At 46.1% G+C, this 25,591-nt stretch overlaps 1 protein-coding gene across 1 annotated transcript; it reads left to right on the forward strand.

Annotated features, from left to right (window-relative positions):
- The first annotated feature begins 318 nt into the window (after positions 1-318).
- On the forward strand, positions 319-10,085 carry LOC149369844 (uncharacterized). The gene is made up of 4 exons (XM_089567439.1): positions 319-366; positions 1,752-1,988; positions 2,073-2,970; positions 10,051-10,085. Exons 1-4 carry the CDS (start codon positions 319-321, stop codon positions 10,083-10,085), a joined length of 1,218 nt encoding a protein of 405 aa, XP_089423565.1.
- Positions 10,086-25,591: the final 15,506 nt, after the last annotated feature.

Raw genomic sequence — 25,591 nt, forward strand, 5'->3', positions numbered from 1 at the left:
CACAGTTCTTGACATGTGACTGCGCATCACTCCCTCCCCACTTCCGCACGCAGACACGGTACGTTACCGTCGTCACCTGATGTTGCCTAAAAGTCCGCCCCGTTTTTACGAGTCACTCTTCGGAGGGTAGAGTGAGAAGGGTTTGGTTGTAATCCAGGTACCCTCGTTGACTCCAAAATGACACATACTTGTGAAATGGAACGAAGAGGAAAAATGGGATGTTTATGCGGTCCGTGCCATAGGCGCCGATGCTGGTATGAAGCTTTTAAGGAAGGGAAGCGCCATAGAAGAACTGCGCGGCACAACAGTCATGGTGGAATGGGAAGCCGGCCAGCCACCAGCGCCGGCAACCCTTCTGGATTTTGGGTAAGTGTCATCATTTTCTTTTCGGTCACATTTATGAACGCCAGGACTCTGTCATTATTTGGTGCGTCGCATGAAATGCAGGCACGATGCACGCGATGGACCGCCAAAGGACTCGTCCAGGAAATTGAAGTAGGCGCCGTCCCGGACAACACTCCCGAGAGTGTAACAGAGCCGCCACCGAAGAAACAAAAAGTATGTGTGGTCATCTCCAACCTTCTCTTCACCTTCGGTAATCAGTAACGCTATTAATATAACGTGTACTGCCTGCCTCAGGCAGTACATAAATTCAGTGTTGAGAGACGTAGACAACGTTTTTTTGGGGAATGGTAAGCAATGTGCACTTACGGTGAACGAAATGTTGTCAGACTGGTTTACGGCTGGAGCGAGTAAATCACGATGAGTGGAGGTTAAGCGGCAGCGGAGAGGCCCCTTAAATTACAGATATCATCATCATCATCATCAGCCGGACTATACCCACTGCAGGGCGAAAGCCTCTCCCATATTCCTCCAATTAACCTGGTCCTGTGCGAGCTGCATCAACTTGACCCCTGCAAATTCTTGGATTCCAAGCGAAGAAAAGTGTAACAGGCGGCGGTAGAAAATTAGGTGGGCGGATGATTTCAGTCAGCAAAAGCTCGAGCTAATATGTAATACAGACAAAAGAAAAAAATTAACTCCTCAACAGCAGGATTTTAGGAAAGACAGTATATTCTGCTGGCGGCCAGCTGAAATTCTGGGTTGGAATTCGCGTTCTCATTGTCTACTCAGGATGCCATAAGAAGAGCTTTCCTGCGGTGGTTTGTTGCATCGAATCAGCCGGAAAAGTTCGTTTTCGCCGCTGCCGTAAGCAGTACCAGACTGACCCACCCTTTGCCAGTGGTCGGCTACAGCTTAAGAGTAGTCCATCCATTATTTCTTCCGGCCATCCTCCTCTAGTAAGAAATTCGGAGTGTCGATATTAAATTACCATTTAGGTTGGAGGCAGCTAAAGCGGAAGAATGGATAATGGTCTGCGCCACGACAAAACGCTCATCGTAGTGGTCCCATGCCAACAGTAGTGCAAGTCTCTAGCCTACTAATTTTCCTAAATACTTTTGCGCGTTGTCCCCCTTCTTCGTTTTCTCTTTTACTCTATACTATTTTTTTGGTTAGTGCGCAACCCATAAACCGCACTTTTTTCGATGTTCAGTGAGTACAAATTCCACGCCGTGACCGCTGGGTGTTATTTGGTTCACAATAGGTCGCTGCCTGCAGGCGCTCACTGCCCAAGCAGCAGTCAAGTTTCTGTCGATTATGAGAAGACGAAGAAGAGCTCTGCGAACGGCAGCTTCTCTTGATCGAGCTCCTGCTTTTTCGAAATAATTTGTGCTTCTGTGGCCTTCAAGGCAACCTCGCCGTCCCAGGCGATGGCGGATGACCCGCCGCCTCTGCTGCCTTCTGTGGTTAGCAGTGTGAACCGCACAGATCAACCCGGATGCAGTATGGATCTTCCCTCAGAGCTCCCGAGGTCGTCTAGTTTCTCCGACTCGGATGACATGGAGTTCGACGGTGGCTACACCGAGATTGTGAGTCGGCGCCTGAAGAGGAAGCTTTCCAAAACACCGACTCAGTGTAGGCCCAGTGTGCGTACGAAGCGGGCTAACAAGTCCATTGTGACCACGAAGATGCCTAACCAACACAGTGTGAGCAAGAAAACAGCTAACGAGGCCAATGTGAGTGAGCAATCCCTCACTTACACAATTTCATACATGCCTGTTGAGGATTTAGAGAATCTCAACTCCATCAACAGGCAGACTTTGACTCTTCTTCTTGAACGACTGGTTCCGGGCCAAGTAAAAGAAGTGCGTATTAATGCAAGAAGGAATATCCTCTCTGTTGATGTCTCTAGCCGGGCCACCCTGGAGAAGTTGAAGACCGTGTCTGTCCTTGGCAACATACGAGTCCGCTCGTTCTTCGCTCATGGACTTAACACTACTGCTGGTGTGATTTCTGACGTGGACATAGACATCAAGGATATGGACTTGGTGCAACTGCTATCAAGTTCTGTTCGCCTAAACGACATCCATCGTTTCGGCCAATCACGGTGTGTCAAACTAGTGTTTGAGGGTACTACTTTACCATCCCATGTGAAAGTGGGTTTTGTGAGGCACCCAGTGCGTCCTTATGTGCCCCGACCGGTGCAGTGCCGAAAATGCCAGAAGATTGGACATGTAAGTGCTGCGTGTACGAGCACGAAAGCATGTCCGCGTTGTGGTGGCGTGCACGAGGGACCTATATGTACGATTGAGCCGCCAGTTTGTGCCAACTGCAAAGGTCCTCATGAGGCAACGTCTAGGGAATGTCCGAAGGTGAAAACAGAGATGAAGATCTTGAAGAAAATGGTGAGAGACCATTCTACTCACCGAGAAGCAGCAATCGCGGTACGTTGCTCCAGGAGGAGGACACGAAACCGGCAGAAGAAATTGAGCTCAGTAAATGAAGTGTCAATACATCAGGAGGACCGAGACCGCTCTGCCGCGCAGAAGCCACCGCCTCCAGCTCCGCAAGAGCCAAGACTGTCAACCACCCAGGAGGACTCCGCAGAGTGGCCACCTCTACCATCGCGTACTGTAAGCTCTGTGACACGCCCGCCTGTGCGTCCGCCGGATGTGTCTACGACAGATGATCAAATCAGGGCGATGCTGAAACAGCTGATAGGCACCTTACGGCTGATAATTGCAGGAGTGGACACGCCAATTGCTAAGGCTGCTGTCCAAATTTTAGACGGTATTGAACCGGTGCTTGCCACCCTTTAATAGCAGACAAAAATTATGGCTCTACCGTCGTCAGCACCCTCCCTACAGGAGAGAAGCTCTCGATCGGCAGTATTACAATGGAATGCTCGAGGTCTGCGAGGCCACCTAGCAGATTTCAGGCAGAGGATTTTCAAGTACCGATTTCCAGTGCTTGTAATATGTGAGCCTAACATCACATCTCCCTTTCGACTGTCCGGTTATGAAAGTTTCCTCTCTGAAGCGGCTGGGCATTTGAGCAAGGTACTACTATGCGTCCGCCGTGACCTCACTTACGTTCGGCATCAAATTCCTGGGGGCAGTAGCAACGAGTATGTAGCAATCTCTATGAATGGGCGCACATTCTCTATTATAGGTGGCTACATACCACCAAGGGGTCGATATGATGCCCTACGACTACAATCGCTACTCGACAGCGTTTCGGAGCCCCATATAATAGTAGGAGATTTCAATGCGCATCACCACGGCTGGGGAAGCGCCGTTACGAACGTTCGAGGACGGGATATCGCCATGTTCATGGACAATGCAGGTCTTGTCTTGCACAATGATGGCACGCCGACATTTCTACGCGGGACTACCTACAGCAGCTGCCTGGACCTTGCATTTGTATCCAGGCGCCTCTCATCGTTCGCAACGTGGTGTGCTGATGTTGAAAATTATGGAAGTGACCACATACCAACGTATGTGCAGCTGCAGTGGTTTCACCGTCTTCCAAATGACAAAATACGTTGCACCGACGGGAGTGCTTTCCGCATTGTTCTAGAAAAAACCTGTGGGAACCTCGCTGATCCAACAGATGTGGAACAGCGTATTATTTCCGCCATGCAAGATACAACGCGCAACATCTCAGCGCCCAATTCCACAGCTACAGTGGATGTGATCTACGCGCAGCTTCGGGCGATTCGTCGGTGCGCAGAAAGAAAATACCGGAGGACAAAGGATGTCTCGGATCTCCGGGCCTCTCGACGTGCCCAGAAGGAAATACAGCGCTATTTGGAGAACCTAGGCAAACAACGGTGGCGGTCATTTTGCAGCAGATTGGATCCCCGCAAACCACTCTCCAAAATCTGGCACGTCGTTCGAGCACTGGCGACATTTCCCCAGCAGAAACACCCTTTCCGTGCATTGGCACTTTATGAAAGACGGCAAGAACTAGAGGTGGCGGATGATTTCTGCTCGAGAATTGCCGGAAGCGCTTCTTCACCTCGGCAGCATCGATGTGCTCCCCCCACGATGGACGATCGACTGGACATCCCCTTCACAATTCAAGAACTGAAAGCAGCTCTTTCTGCTTGCACGCATCCTTCGTCCCCAGGACCAGATGGAATAACATACAATGCGCTTCGTCATCTACGCCCACAGGTAATGGAAGCCCTCTTAACATTGTTCAACTACTCTTGGGCCTCTGCAACTGTTCCACAGCAGTGGAAATGAAGCCGCATTGTGGCCTTGCTCAAACCAGGGAAATCGCCACTCGACTTAATATCCTACATACCAGTAGCTCTGGCAAGTTGTATTGGCAAGACGATGGAGCGTATGGTGCTAACCCGTCTAGAATGGTTCCTTGAAAAACGTGGATTATACCCTTCCACAATGACGGGTTTCCGCAAAGGCCGGTCTGCCATCGACAGTGTAATTATCTTATGTCAACGGTAGAACATGAAAAACGCCGTCACAGGTTGACTGCTGCTCTTTTCCTCGACATCAAGGGCGCATTCGATAATGTTCAGCATGATGCAGTACTAAATGCACTCGATGAATGTGGTATAGGCGGACGTCTACACAATTGGATTGCAAGCTATTTGACAAACCGGACAGTCTGCATGGAGACTCTTGAAGGAGACACAGCAGATCATCATGTTGCTTGTGGTGTTCCTCAGGGAGGAGTGCTCAGTCCAACGTTGTTCAATCTCGTGCTCATTGGCCTTTTCAAACAACCACCGAAGACTGTTTCGATATCCGCTTACGCAGACGATATTTGCATATGGACATCAAGTGTCACGCGTCCCCAAGTGCAAGCAAGATTGCAGCGTTCGGTTTCCATTACGTCTGCGTACTTGCGCCGTCAGGGGCTTGAACTTTCGCCAACTAAAAGCGTAACATTGGCTTTCACACGGAAGTTAATGGCGTGGTATCCGGTCACAATCGACGGGCAAATTGTTCCATACGCAACACATCACAAACTCTTAGGTGTTACGATAGACCGTGACCTGTCCTGGACGAAGCACATTTATGTGCTCAAGAAAAAGGTCGACAGCTTTGCAAGCATTGTGCGGTGTATGGCAGGAAAATGTTGGGGTCCCTCTGACAGATCTTTACTACACGTGTGCCAGGCGCTGGTAGTCGGTCTTCTCAGATACAGTGCACCCATTCTCTCGAGGGTCAGACTATCAGGCCTGCGTGTGCTTGAAAGCGCGCAGGCTCGGGCTTTAAGAGTATGCTTGGGTTTGCCATGTAAAACTTCTACATGGGGCACATTTTATAAGGCCCGCGCCTGCCCAGCACGAATTTCTTTTCAACAGGAGCCACTTCGTGTGCATTTGCGGCATCTGACCAGGCATCGTCATCACCCCCTGACCAACCTTAATGCGGTGCGTCCAGATGCAGCCTTTTCCAGAGCCCTTTGGATGCAGCGCAATGCGGTGCCTTCGATCTACACGCCACACCAGATTGCGGAGGTGCCACTTTGGGCAGTACCAAAACCATCTATACGGACAACAATCCCAGGGATAACAAAGAAGACGCACATTCCAACAGTCGGACTGAAACAGCTGGCGCTGTCATACATTACAGCGCCAAAATACGCTATGTATACTAACACTCAGCATGTTTTCGTGGACGGATCCGTGACGACCACTTCTTTAGCTGCAGCGGTGATAGTGCCAGGAAATGCCTCATGTCACCGTTTCAGGCTCATGCACAAAACGTCCTCTACGGAAACCGAATTGGCAGCCATACGAGAAGCCGTCCTTTATATTGGTCACCAGCCAGCGCAGCAATGTACTATATTCTGCGACTCGAGATCGGCATTGCAGGTCGCACAAACTTATCTATGCACTTATCTATGCATATCCCAGCACAAAATATCCAAACTAATAACAGTACAAAAGCGGGCAATTAGACTCATAGCAAACGTATCGAGGCAGACCCACACACATCCATACTTCATTAAATTTGGCATTCTAAAGTTCACTTCTTTGTTTCCTTTCAGATTGCTATCAATGTACAAAACTGCGGTTTTTACTAACAATGAAACCACTCTCTCACTTCTAAAAATGTCTCGCTATTCAACCGTCTACGATACCCGCTCTCATTTTCCTTGGTCACTGCCTCTTTGTCGGACCAAATACGGTATGCAATCTTTATCTTTTATTCTGTCGAAATACCTAAACATTTTAGAAAATAACAACATATCGCTAAAATGCATCACGGTAAAGAGCCTAAAAACCATTTTGTATCTTTTTGAAGACGTTTAATTACAACTTGTTCCGAACTGTGATTAAAGCTGTAACACGTGTGAATTCTGCTGTTGTATACCTGGTTGATGTGATGCTTTTGGTTTTTGAGTATTTATGACGCTTTTTGTTGTGATTGTGATACTAATGTTTAAGTGCCACTGTAGATATTATATTCATGTTGATACTTTATTTATTGTTTTCGAGTGCCTCACCTGTAGCTGTCTTGTAAACTAACAACTGAGGCAATACGTTGCCTCAGCAGTGTGGGCGCAGGGTGCCTCTCAAGCTGCATTCAAGCAGCTTTTTTCCCTGCGTCCTCTCTCTCCCAGTAATACTTGTACTTATACCACTGTAATATTTGTAATACTGTAATACTGTAAGTAATACTTGTACCACTGAGAGCGAGAAATAAACTTCAACTTCAACTTCATCTAAAACCAAGGGCGTGCGAACAGCTGGTTCAACAGATTCTGCTTTTGTTAGCCGAAGCTTTCCACCGCGGCCATATCATAAAGTTTCAATGGATACCGAGCCATTGCGGCATAGCGGCAAACGAGCGTGCTGACGCCGAGGCTCGGATGGCACATAGTGATGGTGCTTTCATTGAGATAGCCTTTTCTAGATCAGACATTGGAGCCTTGTTGGCGCATTTAATGCAAGCGGCAATGCAGTCGCACTGGCATGATTAGAGTCATCAACAGGACCGCGTCTGTAAGCTTGACGCTGGCTCACGATTACATTTGCCATCAATGGTGGTGCGACGTCATGGGACTTTACTCCACCGGCTACGGCTTGGCGTTGCCTACACCAAACACTACCTACACAAGATCAGCATCGAAAGTAACCCAAATTACGCACAGTGCCACACTCCAGAGACTACTGGACACCTTCTTTGCGAGTGCCCGAACTATACTGCTGCAAGAAGAACATTGGAGGCGACCGTGAAAAAACTGGACCCTAGCCCTCTCTCTGAGGAAACTCTTCTGGGCGCCAGGACGAGACGTTCTGATTGGTGGCGTGTGATAAAGGCCCTGCTCAATTTTTTGTGTGAAACAGGCCTGGATACTCGTCTGTGACTGCCTGTGCACAACCAACATGGTTACTGACATGTGTCGGTGTTTGTGTTGCAGACACCAGTTTTATGAGTTTTATGTGCGTCTACTAACCGCGATGCGAGTGCCAGCCAGTGTGGTGTGTGTGTGTGTTTGTGTTTGTGTGTGTGTGTGTTTGTGTTTGTGTTTGGTTTGGTTTGGTTTATGGGGTTTAACGTCCCAAAGCGACTAAGGCTATGAGAGACGCCGTAGTGGAGGGCTCCGGAAATTTCGACCACCTGGGGTTCTTTAACGTGCACTGACATCGCACAGTACACGGGCCTCTAGAATTTCTCCTCCAAAGAAATTCAACCGCCGCGGCCGGGATCGAACCCGCGTCATTCGGGTCAGCAGCCGAGCACCATAACCACTGAGCCACCGCGGCGGCTGTGTGTGTGTGTGTGTGTGCGTGTGCGCGCGTGTGTGTGTGCGTGTGCGTGTGCGTGTGTGTGTGTGTGTGTGTGTGTGTGTGTGTGTGTGTGTGTGTGTGTGTGTGTGTCACCCGTGAAACTCATTGTATTATGCCATCATCAGCCTTCATTCGCACTTCCCTTTTCCTCCTCTTCCCTTTCCCCTGTGTGGAGTAGCAGGCCAGGGCCATGTTACCACCGGCCGACCTCTCCACCTTTCCCTCATTAAAATTCCTTTCTCTTCTCTCTTCTCTGTCGGTTATAATTTTTAAACGAGAGTGTAGCACGGAATGTCTGGAAAGCTTTTGACGGAAATGAATGCACGAAAAATCAGCTTTCATAACAAAGTGTCACTTCGATTTCTGTAGCCTATTAGAGCTGAGAACCGGCATCTAGGGTTTCAGCGCGAAAATTCTCCGGCCGGCGGGTAGACCCCGCCGAAAAAATGCTTTACTGTGCCGACAGCCGGCAGAAAAAGCATAGTTGTTCTAAAATTAAGATTTCGATGTGCTCAAAACGGCCAAAATTAAGCAATAAGAACGGTAATTGCCATCCAGATGCAGGCAATTGTTTCTATGTATAGTGATGGCTGCGTTCTCAATATAGCCCGCGTCCTTTGGTCATGTGCTACCCGGTCTCAAAGTCGCCAGTCGATCCGTCAGCCTTTTCCGATTTGCGTTTTTTTTTTGTTTTTGGGCTTGTAAGGGGTTAGTAGACTCCAAGTAAACTGCATTGTGCTTGATGTTTAATATGTATAGAGATTCCACGCTGAAATTTTGTCACGCTGGGGCACTGGTGGTGTGGCCCTGTTTTTGAACCTTTTATATTTTGAGTTCTGCTTGTCATCGACCAAGATTTCTTCATCCAGTGGATGAAGCAAGTGTGTGCCATTATCTTTCATGCTGTTCAATGAATAGCTTATATTAACTTTGTTTTCATGAACCAACATCTCTTGTAAGGTACTGTCGATGATTGCTTACCATAGAGGAATCGTAAGGCTACATGTTAGTTTGCGCTTTCCAACATGAAAACAAGCGAAAAACACAAAAAGACAGCATAGCCTGTATTCGTGCTGTTCCCTGCAGTAAGAGCAGCGTTCCTATTCATTAAAGTTAAATTCTAAGTTCGGTGCGCGTCTAACGTTCGATCCACCGAAATTATCGTCAAGAAATACTGTCAAGGGGCTAATTGCAAACCAGTTAGGCTGTCGCAGGAAATGATTTTCCAGCCTGAATACCAATTACTCAATAAATGCTGATAAAAACCTTTTAGAAAGTCTTAACTGGTATGACTGAAAAGTCAGAGCTGTGCATGGTGACACCGAGACTGCTGGAATGTAACTGTTAGAAGAAATTGTTGAAAGCGCGCTGGGTTATCGTCTCCAGTAAAAGAAAACAGGACCCGGAAATTGGTTGCCTCTTCTTTTTAGTGGGGCTGCATTGCATCAAAAGTGATGTTGGAAGAATACAAGCTGTTATGATTGCAAAACGATGAGCCACCTTGTTGATTCCTTCCGCTCCCCATCTCCGGCTGCTGAGTAAAAACGAAAACTACTGGCATTGTTTTTGAATTTCTCTATTCATTGATCTTCGAATCGTACTACATTGTATCGATGCAGGCATCAGGTGACTGCAGTTGTGGCGCGGCAGAGTGCATACAAAAACTGGAGCAGCAGATCGAATTTTTATAAGAGAGGCTTGCCTCCGCTGAGGATAACTGCAGTAAGTCGCTTCACATCGTCCTTTCTTTGCAAGCTTTTCCGCTGTGCCTTGAAGTCTTCTGGCTCTCCACGAGGTTTTGTGTGTAGCTAACCAGAGCTCAAAATAAATTTAGACCACAGTGACATTCGATTGATCAACTACGCATGATAAGCAGCTTTCATGCATCTGAGCGCAGAGGCTCATGCATGAATTTGTGCTTTGTTCCTGTGCAGATCTGTTCAAGATTATGGTTCCCACGGAGTTGTAGAATATTTTCGACTGCTAGTATATTTAAGCTTGCTCCTTTCCTACCCTAGGGGATGCAGTGCCTACATCACTGCCGGCAGCATCATCGAACGAAGAATTTTTTTAGCAGCCTAGGAAACATTGTAGGGATCTGGTACATTCCGCGCATTCCTTTCCAACATGATTGCTGCCATGATTTGCAGTAGTACTGTTCAAGTGGCATAACGTCTACTGTTGAGTACTTCATCGAAATCCAGTCTTCCTAGGGCTGGTTAAGTCAAACGTTCTGGATATTGCCACGAACGAATCTTTGTAGCGTTTGTTTTTTGTGTTTATTTGTTCATGCTTCAAGGCTGCCGGCACGCCGCTTTATCGCTTCGTTTCTGACGCAAGACGCTCCTCGAATTATCTCGATTGATCGCATCCAGGCGGAACCGATTCTACTTTGTGCCAGAATGTTCCAGTAACTTCCACGCTTTATCTCGAAGGTTCGCTATCAGCTTTAAAAAGAGCACGGCCGACAGCGGCGGGCATTCTGTTCGACGACCGCCGAGCACGCTTGTTGCTACGCCGCCGCCGAGTGATTCAGTTCTTTGCGGGCGCAAGTCAGCCCAAATAGAGTTCCGTTTCGAAGAAACTCTCGTTGTTTTCCTGTTCGCCGGACTGCAGTCAACACTGCGTGAGAATACGTTATTGCTGTTAGTTACTGTAATAAATCTGGTGTATTTAAGGCGCAAGCTAGTAATCCGCCGCAGTCCTTAGCCATTTCATGTCGCCCTCCTTATAAGATTTCAATTTTTCCATGCTGGGTACACTTTTGACCATGAAGTATTTTGTATTGGCGATTTTCACACCGTGGGCGTGCGCGTGTGGATACAATATGGCGAGGATGCAACAACCGAACTTCTTAGTCAAGCAGTCTTTTCTTGCAGAATAAAGTAAATAGAAGTCAGGAATCGCTGGTGTCCTTTTAAACCATTTTCGTTGCATTTATTTACTTTTTCTTGCTTGTATTCATTGCCCAGAAAACATTTTACAACTCTGCAACATATCGTGGTCGAATTTGCGCTGCGTATTGAAGGGCTTTATAGGCTGATTTATGAGACCTCTCAAAAGGATGTTTAATGATCGTTTCTCTTTTTGCAGAATCATACAAGGTGCTTAAAAAACTAGAAAAAATTCTGACGCAAAGAAGTCAGCCACCCACTGTAGCGGTCCCAAAGGTAGGTGGTTAATTTTTTTCTCGCATTGTGGGTCTAAGTCTATTGGAATATGTATCTTAACGTCTTTTGAGATAATTTCATACTGCTTTGAAGATAGAAGGGCCTACTTTACATGCTGTGTGCTGGGAGACTGCAATCCTTATGGACGAACGAACCAGCAGTGGGAGTTTTAGTAAGCAGTAAATTTAATGGCATATGATATCTCGTGGTTTACCTGACAAAGCGACGTTTCCTATTAGGGACGTCGTAGTGGAGTACTCGGAATTAATTTCGACTACCACTAGTAGCATAGACCTTAAAACGGTACACGGCATCCTGTATTCCACCACTGGCCAATCACAACAGTAAAAAAATAAATGTTTTAATGTTTTACTGAGTTAAACAAGCCTGGTATCAAAATTTCAGACCTTACCATTTGTTTATTGTGATTAGCTTCTTGCTTCGGTAAAAGAAGAGCATTAAAGGGCTATAGACACCTAATTTTGGAGGCATGTTTTCTTCTCTGTAATGATGCGTATTGTCACGTTGTAGTGACGGCAGTCCAGCGGTCAGGAAAACAACAGAAATACTTGTAAACGAAGCTCTTTATTTGGGCTGACTTGCGCACGCAAAAGAACTGAATCACTCGGTGGCGGCGTAAGCAACAAGCGTGCTCGTCAATCGTCGAACTACGAATGTCCGCCGCTCGCGGCATCGCTCAATTTAAAGCCGGCAAGGAAACTTCCAGATAACAGGACAAGATCATCTACAGCAATCTGGAAAAACCTAGATGCAGCCTTTCTTGGCTGCGATCAATCGAGATTAGTCAGGTCGCTTCTCGCGTCACGAACAAAAGTGATAACAGCCCTTTCCTGCAGCCTTGAGTGTGAACGAACAAACACTACAATGATACGTGGCAGTATGACACTATGCATGTATCACCATGTGGTATTCGCCTAGGACCACTAAATAATTCATAATTGAATTTTTCTCTCATTCTGTTCCGGTTTCAACAGCCGAACGGTGGCTGTGACGAAAAAGTGTGGTTGTAGGTCACCTGAGACATGAAAAAACTGCGATATAATCACTATTTCGTCACATTAATTCACTGCAGTGCTGAAGCAAACCTTCTTCGGGCCTTAATGACAGCGTATGGAGAAGCACCGATTAAATTGCAGTTTTTCATGCCTCACGTGACCTATAACCTCTCTTTGAGGTGACAGCCATCATTCAGCTTTTGAAACAGATACCGAAACAGCACGACAAAGAAATTCGATTGCAAATTATTTATCGGTCGTGTTAGGATACTACGGGGTAATCCGTGTATAATAATTACCAAGAACTTACCAAGTGTACAATAATTACCAAGAAAAAAACACGCACCCAAAAGTTAGGTGTCTAAATTCCTTTGACTGTGGACTTTTTGTCGTAGACAAATTCTGTGCGGCGGTCCTCAATCTGGTCGGAGCTCCACTGCGACTTAAGTAGTATCCTCTATCAAAACGCGGCCACCACGGCCCGAACCGGACCCCAAGTCCTCGGGTTGAGGAGTACGCGGGTTCGATCTCGATCGCGTTTCGATGAAGGCGAAGCCCAAGGTCCCACTGTTCTCGGCGGTGTCATGCACGTTAAAGAATCCTTTGTTAGGGAAATTTCGGAAACCTCCTGTACAACGTCTCTCATAGCGTGAAATGATGAGAATTTCAGCAACGGCTGGTGGCCTGCAAGTAATAAGCTACAGGTAGTGTGACCTCCGATACTGCCCACGCTGGGTTGTTGCCGTGAGCGTAGAACATGGCTACTCTGTCTCGCTGCTGTTCTTGGTGGCTCTCCTTAGTTTTTCTGTCACGAGATGGAAGCGCACATTTGCTCGTACCTCCAACTTGCTGAGCAAACAAGCGCCTTTAATGATCGCTCTAAATAACAACCTAGCTGAAGGAACAAGGTTCACAATTCATGTCCCTTTTTGCAAGTATGCTGACTTGGTTATCAAGGTATTGTTTAAAACTTAATTCCGCAGTTCGAAATCGGCAACGATATTTGTATGGAAAAAACGGTCATCGAGCGTTTGCTGGATCACTGCCGAAGTCAACCCTGCAAGTTTGCCCTCCACCGCCTGCGTAGTGTCTTCACAGTCGAAGAACTCCGTGGCAGATCACTGACTGGCAAAGGCAGCAACGCCAACAAGGACGCAAAAAAAAAAGAAGCACTTGATTCGGACCGAGTTGGCGCCATTATCGGTATGTCTGTGCATCCCTATTGAAAAATCCGGTATCGCGGCAAACCGGATTTTACCGGAACATATCGGTTTCATACCGGTCCGGTATCACTCTCATACCGGCGAGACCCGTCCGGTTTGATCGCTATACCGGTTCATACCGGTCCGGTATTGATCCTAAACCGGACAGACCGCTCCGGTACGGAGCTCATACCGGACAGTCCATTCCCGGTTCGAAGCTCAAACCGGACAGACCAGTCCGGTACGGAGCTCAAACCGGACAGACTAGTCCGGTACGGAGCTCAAACCGGACATACCAGCCTGTATTCAGAGCGATATGTGCTGCGGTTTTGGTGCTTGCTCTGCAGATTGACTGTTGTACGCCAGCAGATATTTTTAAGGGGAAGGGGGGGGGGGGGGGGTAAGCGTGCGCATAAGTGCGATAATCAACACATACACGGTTTTGTTGAAAGGGTTAGGAAAAGAAAAGGGCTAAGCGTGGCAAAACATGCAGTTTGTGTATGAAAGGCGGGGGCTGCATGAAGGTGAATGGAGCGCAACCGCCATATTGGCTTCCCGTGCAGCACCCTGACAAAGCCAGGGCTACTGTGTGCGGGCAAACGGCTAGTATACATCCGCCAGCAGTCTTCGTAAGTCCTGCGCAGATTACTCTGGGTTTCACAGTGCAGAACTTCACGACTGGCTGATAAACATGGCGAGCCTCCGGTGACTGCGCCAGAGGCTCCAAAAGGTTTGTTACTGTCGCGTTCATTGCAGCAGCTTTCTTAATGTTCGCTAGCGGCAGTCTGTAGCGACGCATCGGTGAAGAAATAAAATTCTTGGTTTTCGTGCAGGAATTCTTTGCACTTCTTCTTCATCAAGTGATAGTCCATTGATAACGCAACTTGTCCAAGCGCCATTGCGAGTGGCCCCACCGTTCACTCCATCAGGAAGACGTACTAATCACAAATCGCCCAGAACATTTATATCGACGAAGAAAAGGTTAATTCAATGGAGCCGGCAGCTTGGGTGTTCCCTTAAGGGCGACGCTTCGTGCTAGCTAAAAGATACAGCGCTCGAGAGAACAAAATAAAAACAAAAACCACCTGTAGAAACCTTACACGAGTAACCCGTCTCTTCGCAATTTTTTTTAAAGCTTTTTTTTTCTCTCATCACTGCCTTCTCTGCTTTTCCTGGGTCTGAGAATTCTCAAGGCCTGCGCGCTTTCCTTTCCCCCCGCTCTGACGTCAGCCACTTTGGCCGTTGACCCCTCCGCATTCCTCCGACACTGAGACGTCTCCTTTCTTCCCTCAACCAGTTCTGCACCCTTCCGTAGTCGTGTAGCCGGACATGTCAGCGTGCGCTGCTGCGTTTTATTGATGTTGCGTTCGTGAGTGCTGGCTAGGAAATTGCTTGTCATCGTGATACCTAAATCTTTGCGTGTCGTGACCTACTGTTGAAGCAATGGGTCGCTGCTGCGTGCCCAACTGTAAACTATGACAACGGACCAAAAGTGCTTGTGTTTTCGTTCCCAAAAGACTCACGTAGGATTACGTGGGAGCGTGCTGTTCGCCGCAACGACGTCGACATACGGACTGTGCCAGATTCTAAGGTACTGTACGTTGTGTCTGCGCATCGAAGCAATCGTTGAAGTCTAATAATTTATCACGGTGCTAAAATATGGACAAGGTGCGGTTCTAAAATTCATGGGACGCGATGTTTGCCCTAGACTGCTGGTATCTGTAAATATATCTTTTTCTCTTATGTACCAGGCAGTGTTCTTGTGTGGTTGAAAGATACAAATTTTCAAGTTCAGGGCGGGCGTTCATGTCATGGTTAAATAAATATGCCTATGAATATCATCGAATTTTGCAGAGAGCATACATACACTAACGAGATATATTCTTGCATCTTGATTCAACGTTTCGACTATATTTAGTGTGCGTAGTGCTTTGGCTAAAGAATGCTCAATATATTTAGGTAATTGAAGCGATTCTATGTATTTGCGCAATGAATAAAGTAATAATGGCCGTAAGTTGCATGTCACAGTTCTCAATGCATTATGTTGTGTGTCAGTGCCCAATTAAATGATAAGCTGGGGGCACTATGTACTACCAATCATATTTACTTTTCAGCAGGTGCTTTTGACTACTTCATTGGCCAGCACCCTGTAGAGACCCCAGCGCCGGTAGATCGTCGCAAAGAGTTAAATTATTACCTCAGTGAGCTGGTTCAAGACATGGGAAAAAAATAAACATCTTTTGGAGTTTTTGATGCATTATAATACTCACCAAGCTACCAATACTTGGTAAAAGCTGGGAGCAAATAACACAATTGCACATCGACTGCAATACGAGACGCTGATAATCGCAGATTACCAGTTTCTGAGGCTCTGTATATTGCAGCATTTGGCATGTACACTTATGGCCCCAGTTTTTGGGCAGATTTAGTCCAAGTGGGATATATTTGAAGCATTTTATTCCTGCCTTTGTCCTGTGATACAGGGCCCTCCTGTATAATACGGGCCTAGCCTGTAGAATACAGGACTGTCCTGTATGCCGGTATGAATTTCAAACCGGAACCGCATACCGGGTTATTGTACAGGATTTGCGATACCGGATTACCTGAGTATCCTGTACAAAACAGGAGAGTCCTGTATTATACAGGACTGTCCTGTTTTATACAGGATATTCCGGTAATCCGGTATCGCAAATCCTGTACAATAACCCGGTATGCGGTTCCGGTTTAAAATTCATACCGGATTTTTCAGTAGGGATTTCATTATTTTAGCCTCGCGGCAGGAGCTTTGCAAAGGAGACGCAGAGTTTACTCTTAAATAACGAAAATATGTATTAGGGCACCTTACTTACCTCTTAAAGAAATCAATTTAAAGAACGTAAGTAAATGATAGTTTGTAAGATTTCTTTGTATACAGAAGGTTCTCCATTTTGGCTTTTTGTTAGTCGAAGATTAAGTGATTAAATTAAAGCACGGGAAATGTTACAACCTGCAGCATATTGTGCTGCATTTAGCGATAACCGGAACTTCAGTCTTTACTGTAGAGCATGCAATACGAAGACAATTAATTCTTGTTTCATTCCGGAAGGCTCGGAAAAGTTGTCAGGGAAGGATCCATATCGACTCAAAAAAAGTACGCACAATTCGTTTTAGAAACCTTAATTACGTTGAGGAAAAGGGATTCAATGGAAAACAGGACACTAAACAACGTGTTGTCCTTCTGAGATAAATTCAAATGTCATCTGTTTGGTGCCGTGATTATTACGTGCAGTGAAATGCACTGTAACCAAATTAAGAATACTTAATTTTTTTCTTGGAACATGCGGCTACGTTTCGAGCAGTGCGTGTTCTCTTACTCTCGCCGAACGAAGACTGCAGATGCACAGGTGCCAGAGATATTCCCTCCTCTATAGCAGCAGTGAGCATCTTAGCGGTCCCCACAGACTGATGTGCTGCACTAATGATCTTATGAAGATGGGTCGATGCAGGTACTTAATATCTAATGTGGTTCTGCAGTCGTCCTCCTCCCAGCGCTTTTTTATCAAAATAGGTTTTATGTTTCCCTTGTGTTGTTCCTAAATGGATGAAATGTTAATGACGTGTAAAATGCACATTTTGCTTCTTCCACTTTTTTTATGATTACCTCGTTCCATAAATGTTGCTTATGTCCTTGAACCACAATCAGGGTCCGATGCAAGGACCTGATCCTTTGAAATTGAATTCAGAGCATGCGCATGCTACAACTGCTCTACACTGTGTTTTTCTTTTCTTTTTTAGGTTCAACATGCTCCAGAATTTCCACGAGTGGCGGTGCAGCCGATAAGGACTAGACTTTCATCAATGGTGTCGCGAGAAATAAAATGACAAGGCCATGGACAGTTGTTCTGAACGATTCATGTTACCGTTTTGGAATAAATGAATACTTAAAAGCTGTACCTGCTCAGTTTACTTGTTGCCTGAAGCATTCATATATTTTTGGTGTTTATATGGATGCATTCAAAGAATATTTTACTAAAGATACAGATCCGCAGAAGTACCGTCGTTACGCCCTTCTTACACGATAAAATCATATGGCGACAATGTTTCTAAAATTATTTCTCTCATCGCTAATCTCCTCAAAAAATCAGACATTACATCCACACTACAGAATTTGACATCAGATCCACATTACAAAATGAGACATCACATTCAGATCAAAATCTCAGGCATCACGTCCACATCAAGAAATCGGGCATCGAACCACATCACAAAATTTGACATCACATCCACATCACATAATCGGACATCACATCCACATCACAAACTCAGACATCACGTCCTCGTCAGGAAATCAGACATCGCACCAAATCAAGCATTACATCCACATCACAAAATCAAGCTTCACATCCACATCACAAAATCAGACGTCACATCTACATCAGGAAATCAAGCATTACATCCACATCACAAAATCAGAATTCACATCCACATCACAAAATCAGAATTCACATCCACACCACGAAATAGGACATCACATTCACATCACAAACCCTTTGTCAATTCCTCAGTGGCCTGGGCCGTCTTGCTAGCCCAGTTGCCAGATCTAGTGCACACATCTGCGCGGGTCTCCGCTAATTTCCGCGAGGGGAGAGGCACCTGTGCTTCCTTGCTTGATCAGTCCGCGGGCCGACAGCGCGCCTCTCAATGTGGTGAAGCATGAACACTTAATGCGCGGGCCGCGGACGAATGGACCATCGTGTGAATTGGCCTTAAATTGTGGTCTTCATCCACTCTCGTGAATGCGCCATATAGAGTCGGCGGCGGCGAAGCGCCGAAAGAGAGCTGCCAATCGACTGCCAGACGCGCCGTGGTGCGTGGTTGGTAGTGTACTAACTAACATGGTTACAGAGGCACAACTCTCCCCACCCCTGTTATCCGCCGCGGCCAGACGGGAGAGTGTGCTCAGGCACGTGTACTTCTATAATCAAGTGGGGCCTTCGCCTCTTCTCCATCTGAAAGCATCTGAGAAGCGTTGCTTTTAGAAATAACGATCAAAACAAAATTGTGTGTCCGCTATTTCTACCCACCGTTCATCACCTACACTTTAAGCAGCAGCGCTGCATGCAGCTTCAAAAACGATGTTCATGGCGGTGATACACCGGAAAGGTAATCGAAACCACGTGTCCAGGAGTGGAGCGTTTTATGAGGAAGCGTCAGGAAACAAGCTTCCATGAAAGCATCCAGCGCAGTAAAGACTCATGTCTGCGTATCCATTTGCTATTATTATATTTTTCACAACAAAAAAAATGGGAGGAGTCTGCAGCGCTCTTCTGTATTCTATCCCTTTGGAGCCGGCAGGAAGAAATGGAAATCGGAGAACTAGGAGGAATAAACTTCATTTCAATGAGGGAAGGAAGCTTGCCACCAATGCGAGCATCATGGTGCAATAGTAAACATATCATCTGGAAAATTCGACACGAAACTTATGTCCAAGGAGCACTGTCAATACAAGAAATCTTACATTCTGTGCTGGCTTTTCCTCTTCATAAAATAACCTGAATATTTGAGAAAGCATGTCTGACAGCCTTTCGTCCCAATCAGAACGCCGCCTCATTTGCAGGAATCGGACCCATAGTTTCCTGCTCAGCAACACAGCTCCTTCGCAAGTATGCCATTCTGCGGATGAGCCGAAAAAAAAGGCGATACATGGGAGACTAACATATCCAAATATAACGGAATACGCAAGATCCAGGAAAAATATTCCCTTTTAAGTACTGATAATACAGATACGGACTCTATCAATTAACGAATGAAGAGTGTGACTCCCATATATTAATGCATCCGGAAGAAAAACAGCATATTTTCAAGCGTGCTAATATTCATCTTCGCGGGTGTGTAAAGAAGACAATGTTAAAACCTACGACGCGTACGAGGCAAGCCCATTTATATAGTTCCTCTTTAAAGCTTATAATTGCCAGCATACTGGCTGCGGAACAGCACAGACAAACTGCTGCCAGATAGAATGTACTGGTTTATAGTGAATGAATGATGTATTGATGGCTGATACAGCATAGAAAGCTTTTGTGCTGAAATGCGAAGCTAAAACTCTTCGATTGCCTGGTAACCAAAGCTTTATTTAAATTCTGAAGTACTTTTAGGCCGCTACTAGAATCGACGAGTTGTGAGCGCTATTACAGCGCCGCCGATAATGGGGTGTTTGCAGGCAGAAGTATCGCTGGGCAGAAGGCTGCGGAACAGCACAGACAAAGTGCTGCCAGATAGAATGTACTGGTTTATACTGAATGAATGATGTATTGATGGCTGAAACAGCATAGAAAGCTTTTGTGCTGAAATGCGAAGCTAAAACTCTTCGATTGCCTGGTAACCAAAGCTTTATTTAAATTCTGAAGTACTTTTAGGCCGCTACTAGAATCGACGAGTTGTGAGCGTTATTACAGCGCCGCCGATAATGCGGTGTTTGCAGGCAGAAGTATCGTTGGGCAGAGGGTCGGTTCTGGTGCGTGTAAGAAGACCACATGATTAGCCCGAGCGTTCTTCACGCGCTCTTGCCCGCTTAGCCTTTATTGCAGCTTCAAGCCGAGGAATACCTAACATGCTAACAATCAGGCTCGAATTTTAATTGTTGGGATGGAACTTTGCACGACAGTTAGAGTAAATGAGCGTTTATTTCACACGCCACAAGGCGACTTCGTCACCAAAACAGCTTTTTCGAAAATGAAGATATGCTTCAAGTTTTGCAAAAATAATTTATCAATAAAAAAGGAAAGGTAAAATATGTTCAGTGTCTTAATAAAATGACTCAAATGCATCAAGTAGCAAAAGAATACACAACAAAACTACACCATTAAATGGCAGCAATCAAGCACAGCAGTTGGGCTTAATTTAAGTGAGAAATGAATGAACAAACAATTAAGCTCTTGTAAGATAATAAGACGTTTGGAAATTGATCGGTTTCTCTATTAGGTGTAATTGCGGGAGATTTGCAGCTTTTCTCAACTGCCGGGTCACTGAACGCAAACTATGCTTGTAAGAAGAGGGAATGGCTTCCAGGGAGCAATTAACATTCCCATGCGTCTATTGAATGTGGCGTGACTCAAGCATACGAGCCTCCCGCACGATTTGGCTCGGTGTCCCGCACACTGGTTCTTTCAAAGTCAATCCTGGGCTCACATGCCTGGCAGCGCTCGCTTAGCGCGCTCCCTTCCCTGTGCTTTTGTCGGACATATGCTTTGTGCTGTTCCAACCCTCCGTCGAAATCTGATAGCATCCTCGATCGCCCGCACCGGTGCGCACCGGGGCGCCTTGGTGCGCACCTTCCATCCTCGATCAACTGCACCGGTCCGCACCCACGGTCCTCGATCACCGGAAGCGCACCCTGCCGGGTCAGTTTTTCGTTGCTCCGACTCGCACCCGGAAATCGGCGGTTCGCAAGGGTGCAATCCCGGCAAGCATTGCTGGACGCGTGCTGCGGACAAGCCGCCTTTACCCGTATCCTGCTGTTCTGCTCGTGTCTGCCCACAGACTCACGCGATGGAGCAGAAAATACGGATGGTTGCCGCTATTGATGAACTACTGTCCAGTTCGTCTGATAGCGAAGATGACACGATAATCGACCTGATACAACCTAAAAACGGCGATGAACGCCCGAAAGTTGATCAGTTCGTTGATCGGGTCGTCAGGCGCCTCGACGACACCGGAGTGAGTGTCTGTTTACATTTCACTGCTTGGTGTACATAACTATGTGCATGGCCTTTAACATGTGAAATGTGGGATTTACTTGCAGTTCCGAAAGCATTTTCGAGTCAGCAGGAGCGTGTGCTATAACATGATTGACAACTATGAAAAGTCGTGCTTCTACTCAAAGCACCACGGGGGTCCTTACCCACAGAAGACGGCTGAGGAGCACATCCTTTCATTTCTTTGGTACGTATAGCTTACACCGATATGTTTTTGAGTAACCACGATTGTGTGCGTAGTAAGTGGCTTTGCTTCGTCAGGTAGCGGGGAACAAAACTAGTGAAAGAGCGGTCGCCATCATATTTGGAATGGCAGAAAGCACACTCCACGGCATAATCGACCGTGTAGCAGGCTACTTGGACTTCATCAGCGCGGACGTCATGCGGTTCCCCGATACAGCTGAAGCAAAAATATCAGTCAGCGCCAGGTTCGAAGAGGTGAGGCTACAGTGCTGTCGTTAAGCAAAGCTAATTTTGTTGGGCTTGTAGTATGGTAATGTCATTTAGTCTGTCATTTAGGATTGATCAACACTGAACTGTGCTCCAAGTGCACGATTTTTATATGTTGCGTTTTCCTGTGCGTTTTACTTTTAGCCGAAACCAATAAGCTGAATGGGAGAGTTTTCGTGTCCACTTTTTAGTCTTTCACAGCTTTTGTTGTAATACATGCTCGGGGGCTAGTTGGTGTGTATTTCCACAAAAAGACTCGGCGCCAAAAAACATCGCACAGAGAGATGGCTCTCTTTCTGTGTGATGTTTTTTTTTCACCGAGTTTTTTTTTGCATTTGTTGTAAGCACTTCTTTATATATAGCTAAGACACATACTCATAATTGTGTGATGGACATACCATATTACTTTAAGCATTTTTGAGTGGCTTTAGTTTGCGCATTTTGTGTGCAAGAACAGGTAATTTTGGTATTTTAGCATTTTATTGACGTAACTAAAAGTTGATATCATTTTCTTTAAAATTCACTGACTTCAGATTTCAGGTTTCCCAAATGCTCTGGGATGCATCGATGGGACCTACATTGAGACAAGGTGCCCAGCTGGGAAAATAGCCTCGACATATATAAATAGGCACGACAAAAAGTCTTATGGCGTGCAAGCCATCTGCAGTGCAGACCGCAAATTTATTGATGTGTTTCTTGGCCACACAGGCAAGACACATGATGCTTTGGGCAGACTTCCCGAAGTTTGTGAAAACAAATACCATATACTTGGTGATGTTGCTTACCCTCTAAGAGAGTACTTGTTGACCCCATTCAGGGATTATGGTTCCTTGACTCCTGAATTGTGTAACTATAACTTGCGCCTTAGCCAAACACGTGTGCGAATCGAAAATGCATTTGGTCTTTTAAAAGGTCGGTTTAGACAGCTTATGCTTCTAGAATTTTGGTCAGTAAAAAAGGCAACATTGTTTATCCTTGCGTGCTGTGTTCTACATAATCTATGCATTGAAGCAGCAGATGATGGCCTTGATTATGAAGACAAGTGCCAACAAGCCTGTTACAAGCCTACAAGCCAACAAGCCTATTACAACAAGCCAACAAGCCTATTACAAGTGCCAACAAGCATGACCCCAGCGCAGTGCTGGCCTCTACAGACACGAGGGCAGAAAGAATAATGAAACAGCTGGGGGAACAGAAACGACACCAAATTGTTCAGTACCTGCAGATCATTCATCAAGCCAAAAAATAATACTTAATTTGTCTTTCCTTTTTTTCTTTTCAATAATACTCTACTAATGTTGTCAGTATCAGTATCTTGAATTCCCCTGCTCTCCTTGTTGCCACTTTTTTTTCATTGCCTTTTTCCGAATCCTTGTCAGTACATTGTGTTTGTATGTATGTTGTTGTATATAACTGATATTAAAGTGAATCTTGTTCATCTTCGCATCGCTGTTGTTTGTTCGCTGCCAGCAGTAGCTGGACACAATAACATATAGCAGTCGTGAACACTGACAAAATATGAATATGTTTATTAAGTGATAGCAAGAGCACAAAGATATACAAGGTGTGCTTGACGAATACTATGTTCTTATATTATGATGTATAATGCAACGATCATGTTTATTGCACAATGCAATATTTATTGCACAATGAGCTAAAGCGAGAAGAGTAAGCAAGGAAAACAGCACAAGGTGCAAGACTCATCTGAACGGAGAACTAGATGAGTGCTCATCCTGCCCCTCCTCTATGTGCTGTCCCAAATGCAGTCTTTATTTCTTAAACCAAGGATAAATCGCACTAAGGGCTTGAAGAAGGTGTTGACACTGTTGCCTCATTTGGAGATCCCAGTAGATGTTTCAACAACTCTAGCTTCTCCTTGTGTCGTCGCTCCCGCTGCTCTTCTCGGTCTTGATGAATCTTCCACATCATTTCTGGGATGGACAGTTTAGGACTTTTTGATGGAACGCTGTCATTTTGTTGTTCTCTACATTCAACCCTCCCTGGCCTTCTCAACAGCTCAGGTTCAAAGCTGTCATCAATTGATTTAATTTTTGCCAATTCATCATCGAATGGAATTTGAACTGGTTCAGATCCTAATGTACCATTGTGCTTTCTTCCTTCAGAGCGCAGTTTCTTGATGGTCTTGAACCTGTTGTGGCACTGTTCTCCTGTTTTGAAGTTCCCTGTTTCTGCATCTATGTCTAGTGCTATTTCAGCCCACATGGCCTTTTTATTTCTGAACCTTTTCATTGGCCCCACTTGGCTAAGGTATTCATAGTATTTGTCCAAAAGAACCTTCGTTTCACCTTCAGTCCATTCGCTTGAAAATTGGCCAGGAATTTTGATGCCCTGCTCATTTCTTTGATCGGTGCTTGCTATAAGGAAAGAAATTTAAGCAGGTCTGTTAATGTTAACGAATGGTTCACTGCCAGGAACAGAAATTGTACAAGAAATGAACAATGACCAGGGAATGATATGAATGTGATAATGTACGATACATAGCTGTTAATTATGGTTGCATTGTTGCTTACTGCGGTATGTATTTCGTGATGGTCCACATTTTCCCTGCATTAGTCAACACAGCTTACTGCATAATAAAGACTAAAAAAAACACTTGCCAGGGTTGGTAGTCAAGGTGGTGCTCGTAAGCCTCGAGGGTACTGCCACTGGACTCTGGGCGTCGGTTCTTGAATTTCGGCCTGCCTCACTGGTGGAAGACTCGAGCAGTGCCTGAAGCTTTGAGGGATCTGTAAAACGTTGCAGTAGATATCTTAGGAGTACTTCATATTTACTGCTACCACGATCCGCTCCAGCGGAGCGCGGAAACGGACTATGCTAAAAACTAAAGCTTCCAAAATCTAAGAAACAAAATACTCACCAGGGACAGTAGGCAAGGTGGCGCATGTAAGCATCGAGGGCCCTGCCACTGCACTCTGAGCGTCGGCTTTCGCATAGCGGCTTGCCTCGCCGGTGATTGATTCAAACAGCGCCTGAAGCTTTGGCGGATCTGTAAAGCGTCGCGGTATAGTACGTAGAATTACTCTGACGCTAATGAAGAAGGCAGAACACCGACCAAAATAAAAATGAACACTTTAAACGACGTTTCGGCTCCCACACGGGTGCCTTGTTCACAAAAAGGTACAGACGTGAAAAGGCTGGCTATTTATGCTTTAAAATGTGCCCTAGGCAGCGGGCGTATGCACTAGGAAGTGCCCCGTCAGTGCGATTAAGAGTGTGGTCGGTTGTCTGAATGATTAATGATTCCAGATATAGGCGGCTTTTGAGATTCTTTTCGGTTTTTAAAATGCGCGCATTGCTCCAATCTATGCTCCAATCATTGCTCCAATCATGTACACCCCCGACCAGACGGGTTTCCGTCCAACCCTCGACTCTGATGCTAATGTTTACTGCTGCCACGATCCGATGGCAACGAAACGCGGAAGCACACCACGCTGCTAAAAATGTTTGACTGCGTGCATACTCAAAACAAATACTTACTCGCCGTGACTTCTTGGACCTCTTCCGCAGACATTGCCAGATGATGCCTCTTGCCGTTAATTATAAAATCCATTGCTGTTTTCCCAAACGATGGGTGCGGAGTGCGCAGCTTGGCGAGGTGGCAAACGTTGTGACAGAAGCATGTGTGACCGCTGTTGTGGTTTACATTCAAATGCGCGCGCCATAAGAAAGGCGGCGCTGCATGCATGCCCCCGCGGGGTGCATCATTTGTCCTCGATGTTGACCCTCGCCGGGGCGCCACCGCCGCGGTGCGCAGGGAACCGCGCCCGTTTCAGAAGAATACAGCTAGGGGCGACACTTTCCATTCCGCTTCAAACCTTCGTGGCGGACAGCGCTGTTCAAGAAACGTTGGCTCAAACCAGAAAGCGCGCGCGTCGAGACCGGC

The sequence above is a fragment of the Amblyomma mixtum genome, chromosome 1 (assembly GCF_055824585.1).
Source record: "Amblyomma mixtum isolate Tamu chromosome 1, ASM5582458v1, whole genome shotgun sequence".
Lineage (NCBI taxonomy): Eukaryota > Metazoa > Arthropoda > Arachnida > Ixodida > Ixodidae > Amblyomma > Amblyomma mixtum.